Genomic DNA, 19,287 nt, shown 5'->3' on the forward strand with positions numbered 1-19,287 from the left:
CCGCGGGGACTTTATGGGGTCACAGGATTTTATGGGGTTGTGAGACCTTTTGGGGCCTCAGGGACCTTTTGGGGCCGTGGGGACTTTATGGGGCTGCGGGGACTTTATGGGGTCACAGGATTTTTTAGGGTTGTGAGACCTTTTGGGGCCACAGGGACCTTTTGGGGCCTCAGGGACCTTTTGGGGCCGTGGGGACTTTATGGGGTCACAGGATTTTTTGAGGTTGTGAGACCTTTTGGGGCCTCAGGGACCTTTTGGGGCCTCAGGGACCTTTTGGGGCCATGGGGACTTTATGGGGCCTCAGGGACTTTATGGGGTCACAGGATTTTATGGGGTCATGGGACCTTTTGGGGTCTCAAGGACTTTTTGGGGTCACAGGACTTTATGGGGTCATGGGACCTCTTGGGGCCATGGGGACTTTATGGGTCCGTGGGGATTTTATGGGGTCACAGGATTTTATGGGGTCATGGGACCTTTTGGGGTCTCAGGGACTTTTTGGGGCTGTGGGATCTTTTGGGGCCGCAGGACTTTATGAGGCCGTGGGATTTTTTTTCCTGGCACAACGTGGGGCTCCCAGTCAGATCCTGGAATCCTCGTGCTGTGCCAGGGCCTCGGTTTGATCCCGGGATCCCGGTGTGATCCCTGGATCCCAGTTTGGTCCCTGGATCCCGGTCAGATCCCGGTTTCCCGCTCTGATCCCAGTTTCCCGCTCTGATCCCAGTTTCCCGCTCTGATCCCAGTTTCCCGCTCTGACCCCGGTTTCCCGCTCTGATTCCAGTTTCCCGCTCTGATCCCGGTTTTCCCGCTCTGATCCCAGTTTCCCGCTCTGATCCCAGTTTCCCGCTCTGATCCCGGTTTCCCAGTCTGATCCCAGTTTCCCGCTCTGATCCCGGTTTCCCAGTCTGATCCCGGTTTCCCGCTCTGATCCCAGTTTCCCAGTCTGATCCCAGTTTCCCGCTCTGATCCCAGTTTCCCAGTCTGATCCCGGTTTCCCGCTCTGATCCCAGTTTCCCGCTCTGATCCCGGTTTCCCACTCTGATCCCAGTTTCCTGCTCTGATCCCAGTTTCCCGCTCTGATCCCAGTTTCCCGCTCTGATCCCAGTTTCCCGCTCTGATCCCAGTTTCCCGCTCTGATCCCAGTTTCCCGCTCTGATCCCGGTTTCCCGGTGCTCCCGGTGCCCGGCTCCCGCCCCAGCTCCCGGTGCCAGCCCAGCCCCGGGGGTGCCCAAAGCTCCGGGGGGACCCAGGAGGGGCCGGGGCCGGGGCAAGGGTGGCCACCTCCCGCCCCCGAACCGCGACCCCCATCCCTCTCCCCATCCGCTCCATCCCTCCCCATCCTCTCCATCCCTCCCCATCCCTCTCCCCATCCTCTCCATCCCTCCCCATCCTCTCCATCCCTCCCCATCCCTCTCCCCATCCTCTCCATCCCTCTCCCCATCCTCTCCATCCCTCCCCATCCTCTCCATCCCTCCCCATCCCTCTCCCCATCCTCTCCATCCCTCCCCATCCCTCCCCATCCCTCTCCCCATCACTCTGCATCCCTCCCCATCCCTCTCCCCATCTTCTCCCCATCCTTCTCCATCCCTCTCTGTCCCTGTTCCCCCCTCTCTCCATCCCTCTCCCCTCTCCCCATCCCTCTGCGCATTCCTCTCCCCATCTCTCCCCATCTCTCTCCATCCCCGTTTCCCTCTCTCCCCATCCCTCCCCATCCCCTCTCCCCTCTCCCCATCCCCTCTCCCCATCCCCTTTTCCCCCCTCTCCCCTCTCCCCATCCCCTCTCCCCTCTCCCCATCCTCTCCCCATCCCCTCTCCCCTCTCCCCATCCCCTTTTCCCCCCTCTCCCCTCTCCCCATCCCCGCCGTTTCCCGTGCCCGTTCCCGACCCGCGGGGGAGCGGCGGGGGCGGCCCCGGTGCGGCGGCGGCGGCGGCGGCGGCGGGGCCGGGACCGGGGCAGGACCCGGGAGCGGAAGGGGAGGAGGCCGGGGAGGAGCATGCGGGGCGGCCACCGCGGCAGCGGCTGAACTTTGCTCTTTCACGGGAGGCGGGGAGAGCCCCGGGGCTCGGCGGAGCCGGTCCCGCCGCACCCGCAGCCGCACCGGCACCGGGGCTGCGAGCGGCGGCGGGGCCCGGAGAGCGGCGAGGGCGAAGCGGGGCAGCGCCGCCTCCTTCCTCCTCCTCCTCTTCGCCTCCTCCTCCTCCTCCTCCTCCATCCAGCCGGTGCCGCGGAGCGCAGGAGCCACCGGGGGCGGGAGCGGCCCCGCATGCGGCCGGTGCCCGCGGGGGGATGCGCCGCGCCCCGGCCCCGCCGCCGCCGCCGCCGCAAACTTTCCGCGGGGCCGTGAACCGGGAGGAGGAGGAGGAGGAGGAGAACGACAAATCCCTGAGGGGGCGACCCCAAAAAAAAACCTAAAAAAGAAAAACTACCCCAAAAAAGCGGCGCTTTTTTATTTTTTTTAATTTTTTTTTTTTCCTCCTCCCTCCCCCCCCTCCCCCTCCCCGCCCTCCCCCCCCTCCCACCCCCCCCCCCCCCCTCCACCCGGTAAAACTTACCGAACTCGGCGAGGGGAAAAACCGGGAGGGGAAAAACCGGGAGGAGGAAAAGAACCGGGAGAAGAACCGGGAAAGGAACCGTGAGGAGGAAAAGAACCGGGAAAGGAACCGGGAGGAGAACCGGGAGAGGAAGAACCGGGAGAGGAAGAACCGGGAAAGGAAGAACCGGGAAAGGAAGAACCGGGAGCAGCAGCAGCACCGGGAAGGGAAGAACCGGGAGGAGAACCGGGAGAAGAACCGGGAGGAGGAAAAAGAACCGGGAGAAGAACCGGGAGCAGAACCAGCACCGAGAAGAGCAGCAGCAGCACCGGGAGAAGAACCGCGAGGTGGACAAGCGGCACCGGGAGAAGAACCGGGAGCAGAAGCAGCACCGGGAGGAGAACCGGGAGCAGCAGCAGCACCGGCAGGGGCAGAACCAGCACCGGGAGGAGAACCGGGAGCAGCAGCAGCACCGGCAGGGGCAGAACCAGCACCGGGAGGAGAACCGGGAGCAGAACCAGTACCGGGAGGAGGAGAAGCAGCACCGGGAGGAGAACCGGGAGCAGAAGCAGCACCGGCAGGAGAACCGGCAGCACCGCGAGGCTCCGCTCCATGCGGCGCTGAGCCCCGCCGAGCCCCGCGGAGCCATGGCCATGGTGGCCGGCGCTTGGGGCGAACCGAACGGCGGCGGAGCCGGTGGCACCGGGGCCGGCGGCGGCGGAGGAGCGGAGGAGGCGGCGTCCCCCGGTGGCGGCGGCAGCGACGCGGAGCACGGCGAGGAGGAGCGGCCCGGGGCCGGCGCGGACTGCGTGGTGTGCGGGGATAAATCCAGCGGGAAGCACTACGGGGTGTTCACCTGCGAGGGCTGCAAGAGCTTCTTCAAACGCAGCATCCGCAGGAACCTCAGCTACACCTGCAGGTGACACCGGGGGGACACCGGGGGGACACCGGGAGAGGACCTGGGGGACACCAGGGGGACACTGGGGAACACTGGGAGAGGACCAGGGGGACCAGGAGAGGACTGGGGGGGACACCCTGGAGACACCGGGAGGACCGGGGAGACACCGGGAGAGGATCAGGGGGACAAGGAGAGGACCGGGGATACCGGGAGGGGATCGGGGAGAGCGGGGACACCCGGGGGGTACCGGGAGGGGACCTGGGGGACACCGGGAGAGGACCGGGGGAACACTGGGAGACACTGGGGGACACCGGGAGAGGACCGGGGGAACACTGGGAGACACTGGGGGACACTGGCAGAGGACCGGGGGGACACCGGGGGTACCGGGAGAGGATCGGGGGGGTCACGAGAGGCCGGGGGGTCACCCTGGGGACACCGGGAGGGGACCGGGGGATACGGGGAGAGGGAACCGGGGGATACCGGGGGGACACCGGGGGTCACCGGGGGGATGCCGGTGCCGGCGCGGTTGGGGATGAGCGGGGCTCTCGGTGAGCTGGGGGTGTCCCAGTACAAACCAGTGGCTCCCAGTCCCCCGCTGGGTTCCCCCCTCCCCCATCCCGGCCGCTTCCACATTCCCGCTGTTCCCGGTCCATTCCCGGTCCATCCCGGTCCACATTCCCGGTCCATTCCCAGAGATCCGTTCCCGGTGTTCATTCCCGGTCCATTCCCGGTCCATTCCTGGTCCATCCCGGGCTGCATTCCCGGTGTTCCCGGTGTTCCTGGTCCATTCCAAGGCTGCATTCCCGGTCCATTCCCGGTGCTCCCGATCCATCCCGGGCCGCATTCCCGGTGTTCCCGGCGCTCCCGGTCCGTCCGTCCGCTCCCGGCATTCCCGTGACTCACCCCGGGCATGGCCGGGATCCAGCGGGAGCCGCGGGAATGCCGGGAGCGGCGAGCACCGGGATCCACCGGGATCCACCGGGATCAGGGATACCGGGAGCAGGGATCCGGGTCAATACCGGGAGCGGGGAGCCTCTGGAATACCGGGATCCGCTGGAATACCGGGAGCAGGGATCCAGGGAGGGATACCGGGATCCGGGATAATGGGAGCAGGGATCCAGGAGAATACCGGGATGCCGGGAGCCTCTGGAATTCCGGGATCCCTGAGGAGCCTCTGGAATTCCGGGATCCCTGAGGAGCCTCTGGAATTCCGGGATCCCTGAGGAGCCTCTGGAATTCCGGGATGCCTGAGGAGCCTCTGGAATTCCGGGATCCCTGAGGAGCCTCTGGAATTCCGGGATCCCTGAGGAGCCTCTGGAATTCCAGGATCCCTGAGGAGCCTCTGGAATTCCGGGATGCCGGGAGCCTCTGGAATTCCGGGATGCCTGAGGAGCTCCGGGATGGGACCCCCGGGAAGTTGGGAGCTGCCGGAACCTCCGGAATTCCCAGAGTTTGGAATGAGCGAGGCTCCAATCCCAGGCTGCTCCCAGAGAGAGCAGAATTCCCGAATTCCCGAGAGTTCCCATTCGCTCATCCCAGAATTCCCGAATTCCCGAGAGTTCCCAGTCACTCATCCCAGAATTCCCGAATTCCCGAGGGTTCCCAGTCACTCATCCCAGAATTCCCGAATTCCCGAGAGTTCCCAGTCACTCATCCCAGAATTCCCGAATTCCCGAGAGTTCCCATTTGCTCATCCCAGAATTCCCGAATTCCCGAGAGTTCCCATTCGCTCATCCCAGAATTCCCGAATTCCCGAGAGTTCCCATTCACTCATCCCAGAATTCCCGAATTCCCGAGGGTTCCCATTCGCTCATCCCAGAATTCCCGAATTCCCGAGGGTTCCCATTCGCTCATCCCAGAATTCCCGAATTCCCGAGAGTTCCCATTCGCTCATCCCAGAATTCCCGAATTCCCGAGGGTTCCCATTCGCTCATCCCAGAATTCCCGAATTCCCGAGGGTTCCCATTCGCTCATCCCGGAATTCCCGAATTCCCGAGGGTTCCCATTTGCTCATCCCGGAATTCCCGAATTCCCGAGGGTTCCCATTCGCTCATCCCGGCTCAGGGAAGGCTCTGGAATTCCTGGGAGAAGGGAAAAGGATCGGGAATGATCCGGGAGCCGTTGGATCCAATCCCGGCTGGAATCAACTCCCACTCCTAAAATTATCCCGGATTTTTCCCAATCCCAACAGGAATTCCCTCAATCCCTCCCCAGCTCCACAGGCCGGAATTCCCAGCTGGGAAAACCTTCCCGAAAAGAAAATTCCTCCCGGATTTTTTTCCCAATGGATCAAATCTCCTGGATAATTCCCACGTTTGCTTTGGAATTTCGGGAAAAGCTCCCAAAATTCCTCCCGGGTTTTTCCCAACTCTCGAACCCTCCCACGGCACCGGGAAAATTCCCCGGAAAAAAAAAGAAAAATTCCCTGCGGATTTTTCCATTGGAAAAGGCGAGCTGGGAAATCCGGGAATGTTTTTTGGGAATTCCCAAATCGCCTCCAATCCCTCCCTGCGCCTGCGGCCCTGCCTCAGTTTCCCCTCCGGATCCTTGGAAAACGAGGGGGAATAAAGACGGGATTTGGGGAATTCCAAATTCCCGGGAAAAGCGGGAAAAACCCGGAGCAAATCCCTGGGATTTGGGATATTCCAAAGGGATTTTTTTTTTTTGTTTCCCTTTTTTTTTTATTTTAATTTTTGGTTAATTCCCAAAAACCAGGAATTGACTCGGGAATGTTTGGCTTTTCCAAAGGGGGGGGTGGGGAAAAAAAAAATCGGGAACAAAGCTCCAGGATCCCGCTTTTTGTTCCGGGAATCCAAAGCGGCCCCGAGCTCATTTGCATATGCAAAATGCCTTTAATTCTGGCTGCCGCTAATTACCCGCCCTAATTAAAGTCATTAGCGCGGCCCTCCGGAGCTTCCCGGATTTCCCAGCTCGCCTTTTCCAATGGAAAAATCCGCAGGGAATTTTTCTTTTTCCGGGGAATTTTCCCGGTGCCGTGGGAGGGTTCGAGAGTTGGGAAAAATCCGGGAGGAATTTTGGGAGCTTTTCCCGAAATTCCAAAGCAAACGTGGGAATTATCCAGGAGATTTGATCCGTTGGAAAAATCCGGGATAATTTTTGGGAATTTTTCCCGAAATTCTGAGGCTGTGCTGGGAATCATCCGAATATTTTTATCCATTGAGAAAAATCTGGGATAATTTTTTGGGAATTTTTCCCGAAATTCCAGGGTTGTGCTGGGAATTATCCAGGAGATTTGATCCGTTGGGAAAATCCGGGATAATTTTTGGGAATTTTTCCCGAAATTCCAAGACCAATGTGGGAATTATCCAGGAGATTTTTTCCATTGGGAAAAAAATCCGGGATAATTTTTTTGGGAATTTTTCCCAAAATTCTGAGGCTGTGCTGGGAATCATCCGAATATTTTTATCCATTGAGAAAAATCCGGGATAATTTTTTGGGAATTTTTCCCGAAATTCCAGGGTTGTGTTGGGAATTATCCAGGGGATTTTATCCATTGGGAAAATCCGGGATAATTTTTGGGAATTTTTCCCAAAATTCCAAGACCAATGTGGGAATTATCCAGGAGATTTTTTCCATTGGGAAAAAAATCCGGGATAATTTTTTTGGGAATTTTTCCCGAAATTCCAGGGTTGTGCTGGGAATTATCCAGGAGATTTGATCCGTTGGGAAAAAAATCCGGGATAATTTTAGGGAGCTTTTCCCGAAATTCTGAGGCTGTGCTGGGAATTATCTGAATATTTTTATCCATTGAGAAAAATCCGGGATAATTTTTTGGGAATTTTTCCCGAAATTCCAGGGTTGTGCTGGGAATTATCCAGGAGATTTTATCCATTGGAAAAATCTGGGATAATTTTTTGGGAGCTTTTCCCGAAATTCCGAGGCTGTGCTGGGAATTATCCAGGAGATTTGATCCGTTGGGAAAAAAATCCGGGATAATTTTTTTGGGAATTTTTCCCGATATTCCAAGACCAATGTGGGAATTATCCAGGAGATTTGATCCCTTGGGAAAAAAATCCGGGATAATTTTTTGGGAATTTTTCCCGAAATTCCAGGGTTGTGCTGGGAATTATCCAGGAGATTTGATCCGTTGGGAAAATCCGGGATAATTTTAGGGAGCTTTTCCCGAAATTCTGAGGCCGTGCTGGGAATTATCCGAATATTTTTATCCATTGAGAAAAATCCGGGATAATTTTTTGGGAATTTTTCCCGAAATTCCAGGGTTGTGCTGGGAATTATCCAGGAGATTTGATCCGTTGGGAAAATCCGGGATAATTTTTGGGAATTTTTCCCGAAATTCCAAGACCAATGTGGGAATTATCCAGGAGATTTGATCCGTTGGGAAAAAAATCCGGGATAATTTTTGGGAGCTTTTCCCGAAATTCCGAGGCTGTGCTGGGAATCATCCGAATATTTTTATCCATTGAGAAAAATCTGGGATAATTTTTTGGGAATTTTTCCCGAAATTCCAGGGTTGTGCTGGGAATTATCCAGGAGATTTGATCCGTTGGGAAAATCCGGGATAATTTTTGGGAATTTTTCCCGAAATTCCAAGACCAATGTGGGAATTATCCAGGAGATTTTTTCCATTGGGAAAAAAATCCGGGATAATTTTTTGGGAATTTTTCCCGAAATTCCAGGGTTGTGCTGGGAATTATCCAGGAGATTTGATCCGTTGGGAAAAAAATCCAGGATAATTTTAGGGAGCTTTTCCCGAAATTCCGAGGCTGTGCTGGGAATCATCCGAATATTTTTATCCATTGAGAAAAATCCGGGATAATTTTTTGGGAATTTTTCCCGAAATTCTGAGGCTGTGCTGGGAATTATCCAGGAGATTTTATCCATTGGGAAAAAAATCCGGGATAATTTTTTTGGGAATTTTTCCCGAAATTCCGAGGCCGTGATGGGAATCATCCGAATATTTTTATCCATTGAGAAAAATCCGGGATAATTTTTTTGGGAGCTTTTCCCGAAATTCCAAAGCAAATGTGGGAATTATCCAGGAGATTTTTTCCATTGGAAAAAAAATCCGGGATAATTTTTTGGGAGCTTTTCCCGAAATTCCAGGGTTGTGTTGGGAATTATCCAGGGGATTTGATCCGTTGGGAAAATCCGGGATAATTTTTGGGAATTTTTCCCAAAATTCTGAGGCTGTGCTGGGAATTATCTGAATATTTTTATCCATTGAGAAAAATCCGGGATAATTTTTTGGGAATTTTTCCCGAAATTCCAGGGTTGTGTTTGGAATTATCCAGGAGATTTTTTTTCATTGGGAAAAAAATCCGGGATAATTTTTGGGAATTTTTCCCGAAATTCCGAGGCTGTGCTGGGAATCATCCGAATATTTTTATCCATCGAGAAAAATCCGGGATAATTTTTTGGGAATTTTTCCCAAAATTCCAGGGTTGTGCTGGGAATTATCCAGGAGATTTGATCCATTGGAAAAATCCGGGATAATTTTTGGGAATTTTTCCCAAAATTCCAGGGTTGTGCTGGGAATTATCCAGGAGATTTGATCCGTTGGGAAAAAAATCCGGGATAATTTTTGGGAATTTTTCCCAAAATTCCGAGGCTGTGCTGGGAATTATCCAGGAGATTTTATCCATTGGGAAAAAAATCCGGGATAATTTTTGGGAAGCTTTTCCCGATGCTCCGATGCTGGCGGCTCCATCCGGGATAATCCGGGATAATCCCCGGGCTCTTTTCCCGCCCTTCCGAGCCTTTCCCGGCCGTTTTCCCGGGAATCGGGGCCTGGATGAAGCCGTCAGCTCCCGGCTTTTCATCGGGATCACGTTCCCGGCCGCGCCGGGGATGTTCGGGATGAATTCATTCCGTGGGAATCCCCGCCGGAGCCGTGTCGGGATTCCGGAAAGATCCGTGTCGGGATTCCGCCGGAATTCATCCCAAATTCCCCATCCCGGCTGGGAAAGGCCGGGAATGGGATTGGGGGGGGGCTGGATGTGGAGAATTCCGGGTGGGAATGGGAGCCAGGAGCCCCTTTTTCCAGGGATTCGGGGATTTTTGGGATGAATCCACAAGCCAGGACCACTTTTCCAGGGATTCGGGGATTTTTGGGATGAATACACAAGCCAGGACCATTTTTCCAGGGATTCAGGGATTTTTGGGATGAATCCACAAGCCAGGACCATTTTTCCAGGGATTCGGGGATTTTTGGGATGAATCCACAAGCCAGGACCATTTTTCCGGGAATTTTGGGATTTTTGGCCAAGAATTTTGGGATTTTTGGGATGAATCCATGGTCCAGAACCCTTTTTCCAGAGATTTGGGGAATTTGGGAAATTTTGGGATGAATCCATGAGCCAGGACCCATTTTTTGGGGATTTTGGCCGGGAATTTTGGGATTTTTGGGATGAATCCATGAGCCAGGACCCTTTTTCCAGGGATTTTTGAAATTTTGGGATGAATTCATGGGCCAGAACCCATTTTTGGGGGATTTCTGGAGTTTTGGCCAGGAATTTTGGGATTTTTGGGATGAATCCATGGTCCAGAACCCTTTTTCCAGAGATTCGGGGATTTTTGGGATGAATCCATTGACCAGGACCATTTTTCCGGGAATTTTGGGATTTTTGGCCAAGAATTTTGGGATTTTTGGGATGAATCCATGGTCCAGAACCCTTTTTCCAGGGATTCGGCGAATTTGGGATGAATCCACGAGCCAGGACCCTTTTTTTAGGGATTTTGTGAATTTTGGCCAGGAATTTTGGGATTTTTGGGATGAATCCATGAGCCAGGACCCTTTTTCCAGAGATTTGGGGAATTTTGGGATGAATCCATGAGCCAGGACCCTTTTTCCAGGGATTTTTGAAATTTTGGGATGAATCCGTGGGCCAGAACCCATTTTTGGGGGATTTCGGGAGTTTTGGCTGGGAATTTTGGGATGAATCCATTGGTCAGGACCATTTTTCCTGGGATTCGGGGAACTTTGGGATGAATCCATGAGCCCTTTTCCAGGCTCTGAGGAATTTTGGGAATTCCATCCCAGAATCCCACGGGATTCGGGCCCAGCTCCACCTGAGGGGTTTCACACCCATCCCCACAGAAAACTGCTGGAATTCCTCAGAATTCCTTGGAATTCCATCCCAGCCAGGGTGGAGAATTCCCCACCCCCCACAAAAAAAAATCCCCCAAAATTTTTTTCCCGGTTTTCCAGAGGCTGGGAAAAAAACCACCGAGCATTCCCATAAAACCCCCGGGGGAGGAAAAGCGGGAAGGGAGGAATTCGGGGAGGGGGATTTGGGATTCCCGGGAATTCCGGCTGATCCCGAGGATTCCCGCAGATCCAACCGGGATTGCCAGATCGACCAACACCACCGGAACCAGTGCCAGTACTGCCGCCTCAAGAAGTGCTTCCGAGTGGGAATGAGGAAGGAAGGTACGGAAAAAATTCCCAAAGAATCCCCAGGAATCGCGGGAATTCCGGGTTTTGGCGAAAAAACCCCGTTTTCCCCCCGTTTTTTGGGGATTTTTTGGGGTTTTCCCTCCTTTTCTGAGCCCGCCCGGAGTCGGGATTGGGGCTGGGGGGTGGGGCGGATTCCCGGATCCGTGGGAATCCCAAATGTTCCCAAAAATTCCGCTCCCTGCTCCGTGTCCATCGCCCCTGGGATGTGAATCCCAAATGCTTCCCGGGAGGGGGGGTTTGTCCCAAAAATCCGGGGTTTGTCCCAAAAATCTGGGGTTTGTCCCAAAAATCTGGGGTTTGTCCCAAAAATCTGGGGTTTGTCCCAAAAAATCTGGGGTTTGTCCCAAAAATCTGGGGTTTGTCCCAAAAATCCGGGGTTTGTCCCAAAAATCTGGGGTTTGTCCCAAAAAATCCTGGGTTTGTCCCAAAAAATCCTGGGTTTGTCCCAAAAATCTGGGGTTTGTCCCAAAAATCCTGGGTTTTTCCTAAAAATCTGGGGTTTGTCCCAAAAAATTCTGGGTTTTTCCTAAAAATCTGGGGTTTATCCTTAAAAATCTGGGATTTATCCTAAAAAATCTGGGGTTTGTCCCAAAAAATCCGGGGCTTGTCCCAAAAATCCTGGGTTTGTCCCAAAAAATCCGGGGTTTGTCCCAAAAATCTGGGGTTTGTCCCAAAAAATCCTGGGTTTGTCCCAAAAATCTGGGGTTTGTCCCAAAAATCCGGGGTTTGTCCCAAAAATCCTGGGTTTATCCCAAAAAATCCTGGGTTTGTCCCAAAAATCCTGGGTTTGTCCCAAAAATCCGGGGTTTGTCCCAAAAATCCGGGGTTTGTCCCAAAAATCCTGGGTTTGTCCCAAAAAATCCTGGGTTTGTCCCAAAAATCTGGGGTTTGTCCCAAAAATCCTGGGTTTGTCCCAAAAATCCTGGGTTTATCCCAAAAAATCCTGGGTTTATCCCAAAAAATCCTGGGTTTGTCCCAAAAATCCTGGGTTTATCCCAAAAAATCCTGGGTTTTTCCTAAAAATCTGGGGTTTATCCCAAAAATCTGGGGTTTATCCTTAAAATCTGGGGTTTATCCTTAAAAATCCTGGGTTTTTCCTAAAAATCTGGGGTTTATCCCAAAAACCCTGGGTTTGTCCCAAAAACCCCAGATTGATCCAAAATTCCCGGGTTTTGACAATGGGGATGAAAATCCAGCGGGATTTTTTTTGGGATTGGGATGAAAATCCAGCGGGATTTTTTGAGGATCAGGATGAAAATCCAGCGGGATTTTTCAGGGATTGGGATGAAGATCTAACAGGATTTTGGGGATTGGGATGAAAATCCAGTAAGGTTCTTCGGGATGGAGATGAAAATCCATTGGGATTTTTTAAGGATCAGGATGAAAATCCATCAGAATTTTTTAAGGATCAGGATGAAAATCCATTGGGATTTTTTGAATATGGGGATGAAAATCCATTGGGATTTTTTAAGGATCAGGATGAAAATCCATCGGGATTTTTTGAGGATCGGGATGAAAATCCAGCGGGATTTTTTGGGGATCAGGATGAAAATCCATTGGGATTTTTTGGGATTGGGATGAAAATCCAGTAAGGTTCTTTGGGATGGAGATGAAAATCCATTGGGATTTTTTGAATATGGGGATGAAAATCCATTGGGATTTTTTGAGGATCAGGATGAAAATCCAGCGGGATTTTTCAGGGATTGGGATGAAGATCTAACAGGATTTTGGGGATTGGGATGAAAATCCAGTAAGGTTCTTCGGGATGGAGATGAAAATCCATTGGGATTTTTTGAATATGGGGATGAAAATCCATTGGGATTTTTTAAGGATCAGGATGAAAATCCATTGGGATTTCTTGAAGATCAGGATGAAAATCCATTGGGATTTTTTGGGATCGGGATGAAAATCCATCGGGATTTTTTGGGATTGGGATGAAAATCCAGTAAGGTTCTTTGGGATGGAGATGAAAATCCATTGGGATTTTTTGAATATGGGGATGAAAATCCAGAGGAATTTTTTGGGGATCAGGATGAAAATCCATTGGGATTTTTTGAGGATCAGGATGAAAATCCAGCGGGATTTTTCAGGGATTGGGATGAAGATCTAACAGGATTTTGGGGATTGGGATGAAAATCCAGTAAGGTTCTTTGGGATGGAGATGAAAATCCATTGGGATTTTTTAAGGATCAGGATGAAAATCCATCGGGATTTTTTGGGATTGGGATGAAAATCCATCGGGATTTTTTGAGGGTCGGGATGAAAATCCAGCGGGATTTTTTGGGGATCAGGATGAAAATCCATCGGGATTTTTTGGGATTGGGATGAAAATCCAGTAAGGTTCTTTGGGATGGAGATGAAAATCCATTGGGATTTTTTGAATATGGGGATGAAAATCCATTGGGATTTTTTAAGGATCAGGATGAAAATCCATCAGAATTTTTTAAGGATCAGGATGAAAATCCATTGGGATTTTTTGAATATGGGGATGAAAATCCATTGGGATTTTTTAAGGATCAGGATGAAAATCCATCGGGATTTCTTGAGGATCAGGATGAAAATCCATTGGGATTTTTTGAGGATCAGGATGAAAATCCAGCGGGATTTTTTGAGGATCAGGATGAAAATCCAGCGGGATTTTTTGAGGATCACGATGAAAATCCATTGGGATTTCTTGAAGATCAGGATGAAAATCCATTGGGATTTTTTGGGATCGGGATGCAGCTCCACCCCATCCCATCCTCTTCCCTCTCCAGCCGTCCAGCGTGGCCGCATCCCCCCCAGCCACTCCTCGGGCAGCCCCAACCCCATCCCAGCGGGCGAATTCTTCAACGGGCAGCCCCTGTCCGAGCTCATCTCCCAACTCCTCCGCGCCGAGCCCTACCCGGCGGCGCGCTACGGCTCCCAGTACGCCCAGCCCGGCGGCCTCATGGCCATCGACAACATCTGCGAGCTGGCCGCCCGCCTCCTCTTCAGCACCGTGGAGTGGGCCCGCAACATCCCCTTCTTCCCGGATCTCCCCGTCTCCGACCAAGTGGCGCTGCTCCGCCTGAGCTGGAGCGAGCTCTTCGTGCTGAACGCGGCGCAGTCGGCGCTGCCGCTGCACGTGGCGCCGCTGCTGGCGGCCGCCGGCTTCCACGCCTCGCCCATGGCGGCCGACAGGGTGGTGGCCTTCATGGATCAGATCCGGCTTTTCCAGGAGCAGGTGGAGAAGCTCAACCGGCTGCAGGTGGATTCGGCCGAGTACAGCTGCCTCAAGGCCATCGCGCTCTTCACGCCCGGTAAGGGGTTTGGAGGGGTTTGGGGTGTTGGGGATGGGGTTTCTGGGGGTTTGGGGTGTTGGGGATGGGTTGTCTGGGGGTTTGGAGGGGTTTGGGGTGTTGGGGATGGGTTTTCTGGGGGTTTGGGGTGTTGGGGATGGGTTTTCTGGGGTTTTGGGGGGGTTTGGGGTGTTGGGGATGGGTTTTCTGGGTTTTTTTGGGGGGGTGGGGGTGTTGGGGATGGGTTTTCTGGGGGTTTGGGGTGTTGGGAAAGGGTTTTCCGGGGTTTTTGGAGGGTTTGGGGTGTTGGGAATGGGTTTTCCGGGTTTTTTTGGAGGGTTTGGGGTGTTGGGGATGGGTTTTCTGGGGTTTTGGGGTGTTGGGGATGGGTTTTCTGGGTTTTTTGGAGGGTTTGGGGTGTTGGGAAAGGGTTGTCTGGGTTTTTTTAGAGGGTTTGGGGTGTTGGGGATGGGGTTTCTGGGGTTTTGGGAGAATTTGAGGTGTTGGGGATGGGTTTTCTGGGTGTTTTTGGAGGGTTTGGGGTGTTTGGGATGGGTTGTCCGGGTTTTCCCGAGGGTTTGGGGTGTTGGGGATGGGTTTTCTGAGGTTTTGGGAGGGTTTGGAGTGTTGGGGATGAATGGGGAAAGGTTGTCATGGGTTTTCCGAAGGGTTTGGGGTGTTGGGATGGATTTTCTGGGTTTTCCCGAGGGGTTGGGGTGTTGGGGATGGGTTTTCCGGGGTTTTTGGAGGGTTTGGGGTCTTGGGAATGGGTTTTCTGGGGTTTTGGGGGGGTTTGGGGTGTTGGGAAAGGGTTGTCTGGGTTTTTTGGAGGGTTTGGGGTGTTGGGAAAGGGTTGTCTGGGTTTTTTGGAGGGTTTGGGGTGTTGGGAAAGGGTTGTCTGGGTTTTTTGGAGGGTTTGGGGTGTTGGGGATGGGTTTTCTGGGGTTTTGGGAGGGGTTGGGGTGTTGGGAATGGTTTTTCCCAGTTTTTCTGAGGGTTTGGGGCGCTGGGAATGAGCAGGGACTTTCTCCTTGTTTTCCCGAGGGTTTGAGAGATTCCCATTGGATTTTTGGATATTCCCCTATAAATTTCCAGATATCCCCTATAAATTTCCACATATTCCCAACGGATTTCCAGATATCCCCTATAAATTTCCAGATATTCCGAACTAATTTCTGGATATCCCCTATAAATTCCTGAATATCCCCTATAAATTTCGATATCCCCTATCAATTTCTGGATATTCCCTATAATTCCCGGATACCCCCTATAAATTTCCAGATATTCCCAACGGATTTCAGGATATCCCCTATAAATTCCTGGATATTCCCAATGGATTTTGGGATATTCCCAATGGGTCTGGGGATATCCCCTATAAATTTCCACATATTCCCAACGGATTTCAGGATATCCCCTATAAATTTCCGGATATTCCCAATGGATTTCAGGACATTCCAAACGGATTTCTGAATATCCCCTATAAATTTCAATATCCCCTATAAATTTCTGGATATTCCCTATAAATTTCCAGATATCCCCTGTAAATTTCTGGATATCCCCTATAAATTTCGATATCCCGTATAAGTTTCGATATCCCCTATCAATTTCTGGATATTCCCTATAATTTCCACATATCCCCTATAAATTTCCACATATCCCCTATAAATTTCCGGATATCCCCTATAAATTTCTGGATATTCCCAATGGATTTGGGGATAGCCCCTATAAATTTCTGGATATTCCCAATGGATTTCCGGATACTCCCAACGGATTTCTGGATATCCCCTATAAATTTCTGGATATCCCCTATAAATTTCTGGATATCCCCTATAAATTTCTGGATATCCCCTATAAATTTCCACATATTCCCAATGGATTTCAGGATATTCCAAACGGATTTGGGGAATATCCCCTACAAATTTCCCGGTACCCCCCTCCAAGTCTCCCCACATTCCCACCCGCCTCCCCTGCTCGTTCCGCGCCCGAACCCCGGGATTCTCCCATACGGATTTCCGGATATCCCCTATAAATTTCAGGATATCCCCTATAAATTTCTGGATATTCCAAACGGATTTGGGGATACCCCCTATAAATTTCTGGATATTCCCATACGGATTTCTGGATATCCCCTATAAATTTCTGGATATTCCCAATGGATTTCTGGATATTCCAAACGGATTTGGGGATACCCCCTATAAATTTCTGGATATTCCAAACGGATTTGGGGATACCCCCTATAAATTTCTGGATATTCCAAACGGATTTCTGGATATCCCCTATAAATTTCTGGATATTCCAAACGGATTTCTGGATATCCCCTATACATTTCTGGATATTCCAAACGGATTTGGGGATACCCCCTATAAATTTCTGGATATTCCCAATGGATTTCTGGATATTCCAAACGGATTTGGGGATACCCCCTATAAATTTCTGGATATTCCCAATGGATTTCTGGATATTCCAAACGGATTTGGGGATATCCCCTATAAATTTCTGGATATTCCAAACGGATTTGGGGATACCCCCTATAAATTTCTGGATATTCCAAACGGATTTCTGGATATCCCCTATAAATTTCTGGATATTCCAAACGGATTTGGGGATACCCCCTATAAATTTCTGGATATTCCAAATGGATTTGGGGAATATCCCCTATAAATTTCTGGATATTCCCATACGGATTTCAGGATATTCCAAACGGATTTGGGGAATTCCCCCTACAAATTTCCCGATACCCCCCTCCAAGTCTCCCCACATTCCCACCCGCCTCCCCTGCTCGTTCCGCGCCCGAACCCCGGGATTCTCCCATACGGATTTCCGGATATCCCCTATAAATTTCAGGATATCCCCTATAAATTTCTGGATATTCCAAACGGATTTCTGGATATTCCAAACGGATTTCTGGATATTCCAAACGGATTTCTGGATATTCCAAACGGATTTCTGGATACCCCCTATAAATTTCTGGATATTCCAAACGGATTTGGGGAATATCCCCTATAAATTTCTGGATATTCCCATACGGATTTCTGGATATTCCAAACGGATTTGGGGGATACCCCCTATAAATTTCTGGATATTCCCATACGGATTTCAGGATATTCCAAACGGATTTGGGGAATATCCCCTACAAATTTCCCGATACCCCCCTCCAAGTCTCCCCACATTCCCACCCGCCTCCCCTGCTCGTTCCGCGCCCGAACCCCGTTATTCCCCCATCCCGACCCCGCTGTTCCCGCTGTTCCCCCGGCAGACGCCTGCGGGCTGTCGGACGCGGCGCACGTGGAGACGCTGCAGGAGAAGGCGCAGGTGGCCCTGACGGAATACGTGCGCTCCCAGTACCCCTCGCAGCCCCAGCGCTTCGGCCGCCTCCTGCTGCGGCTCCCGGCGCTCCGCGCCGTTCCCGCCTCCCTCATCTCCCAGCTCTTCTTCATGCGCCTCGTTGGGAAGACGCCCATCGAGACGCTGATCCGGGACATGCTGCTGTCCGGCAGCACCTTCAACTGGCCCTACGGGGCCGGACAATAGGGATGGACGCTCCGCAGCGGGAACGCCGGATTTGGGATCGGCCGCTCCCCGCGGGAATGGGGGCGCGGCCGATGGGGTGGGGCGCGGAGAGCGGAGGGGTTGGCGCCGAAGGTTTTTGGGGTGGCGGCGTTGTCCCAGGATTTTGGGATTCTGAAAGGTTTTGGAGGCGTGGGGTTGTCCCAAAAGGTTTTGGGGTCCTGGCATTGTCACCAAGAGTTTTGGGGTCACGGCGTTGTCCCAAAAGGTTTTGGGATTCCGAGAGGTTTTGGAGTCGTGGCATTGTCCTAAAAAGTGTTGGGGTTCCAAAAGGTTTTGGGGTCCTGGCATTGTCACCAAGAATTTTGGGGTCGTGACATTGTCCCAAAAGGTTTTGGAGGCGTGGGGTTGTCCCAAAAGGTTTTGGGGTCCTGGCATTGTCACCAAGAGTTTTGGGGTCACGGCGTTGTCCCAAAAGGTTTTGGGATTCCGAGAGGTTTTGGAGTCGTGGCATTGTCCTAAAAAGTGTTGGGGTTCCAAAAGGTTTTGGGGTCCTGGTGTTGTCCCAAAAGGTTTTGGGATTCCAAGAAGTTTTGGAGTCACGGGGTTGTCCCAAAAAGTTTTGGGATTCCAAGAGGTTTTGGGGTCCTGGCATTGTCACCAAGAATTTTGGGGTCGCGACATTGTCCCAGAAGGTTTTGGAGCCGTGGGGTTGTCCCAAAAGGTTTTGGGATTCCAGGAAGTTTTGGAGCCCAAGTTTTGGGGTCCCGGCATTGTCCCAAAAGGTTTTGGGATTCCAAGAGGTTTTGGGGTCTTGGCATTGTCCCAAAAGGTTTTGGGATTCCGAAAGGTTTTGGAGCCATGGTGTTGTCCCAAAAAGTTTTGGGATTCCAAGAGGTTTTTGGAGTCGTGGCATTGTCCTAAAAAGTGTTGGGGTTCCAAAAAGTTTTGGGGTCCTGGCATTGTCCCAAAAGTTTTGGGGTCCTGGCATTGTCCCAAAAGTTTTGGGGTCCCAAAAGGTTTTGGGGTCCTGGCATTGTCCCAAAAGGTTTTGGGATTCCAAGAAGTTTTGGAGTCGTGGCATTGTCACCAAGAGTTTTGGGGTCGTGACGTTGTCCCAAAAGGTTTTGGGGTCCTGGTGTTCTCCCAAAAAAGTTTTGGGATTCCAAAAGGTTTTGGGGTCGTGGCATTGTCCCAAAAATTTCTGGGATCCCAAAAAGTGTTGGGGTCCTGGTGTTGTCCCCAAGAGAAGTCCCAATGTTGTCCCAAAAAGTTTTGGGGTCGTGGTGTTGTCCCCAAGGATGGAGGGGACACAGAGAGGGGGACAGAGCCACCCCCCCACACCGGGATTTCGGGATTTGGGATTTCAGGATTTTGGGATTTCAGGATTTTGGGATTCCAGGACGACTCCCGGCCGACGGAATCCTCGCTCCGCCATATAAACTCATTAATTAACGCCAATTAAAGACATTTCCTACAACCCCAGGGGCTCTGGATTCGGGATCCGGCGGAAAAACTCGAACTGGGGAGATCAAAGCCACCCCAAAAACAGGAAACTCTCCCTAAAAATCCTGAAATTGGGATTTTTTTGGGGGGGAAAAATGGGGATTTCAGGGACTCTTCTTCACTTTGGGTTTTTTTTTGGGGGGGGGACA

At 51.8% G+C, this 19,287-nt stretch overlaps 1 protein-coding gene across 1 annotated transcript; it reads left to right on the forward strand.

The window, feature by feature from the left end:
- Positions 1-3,176: 3,176 nt before the first annotated feature.
- On the forward strand, positions 3,177-17,807 carry NR2F6 (nuclear receptor subfamily 2 group F member 6). Its single transcript, XM_088067854.1, has 4 exons — positions 3,177-3,448; positions 10,744-10,838; positions 13,622-14,146; positions 17,382-17,807. Exons 1-4 carry the CDS (start codon positions 3,177-3,179, stop codon positions 17,654-17,656), a joined length of 1,167 nt encoding a protein of 388 aa, XP_087923980.1. The 3' UTR covers positions 17,657-17,807.
- Positions 17,808-19,287: the final 1,480 nt, after the last annotated feature.

The sequence above is a fragment of the Pseudopodoces humilis genome, chromosome 28 (assembly GCF_049639895.1).
Source record: "Pseudopodoces humilis isolate 2021_Gansu_Grassland_sample_001 chromosome 28, ASM4963989v1, whole genome shotgun sequence".
NCBI classification, from domain to species: Eukaryota; Metazoa; Chordata; class Aves; order Passeriformes; family Paridae; genus Pseudopodoces; species Pseudopodoces humilis.

What these genes read in the sequence shown, in the direction of transcription:
- NR2F6 (XM_088067854.1), top strand. Translation starts at nt 3,177, where the DNA reads ATGGCCATGGTGGCCGGCGCTTGGGGCGAACCGAACGGCGGCGGAGCC. An exon ending in AACCTCAGCTACACCTGCAG is followed by an intron (nt 3,449 to 10,743) that starts GTGACACCGGGG and finishes GGATTCCCGCAG; the next exon opens with ATCCAACCGGGATTGCCAGA. An exon ending in CATCGCGCTCTTCACGCCCG is followed by an intron (nt 14,147 to 17,381) that starts GTAAGGGGTTTG and finishes TTCCCCCGGCAG; the next exon opens with ACGCCTGCGGGCTGTCGGAC.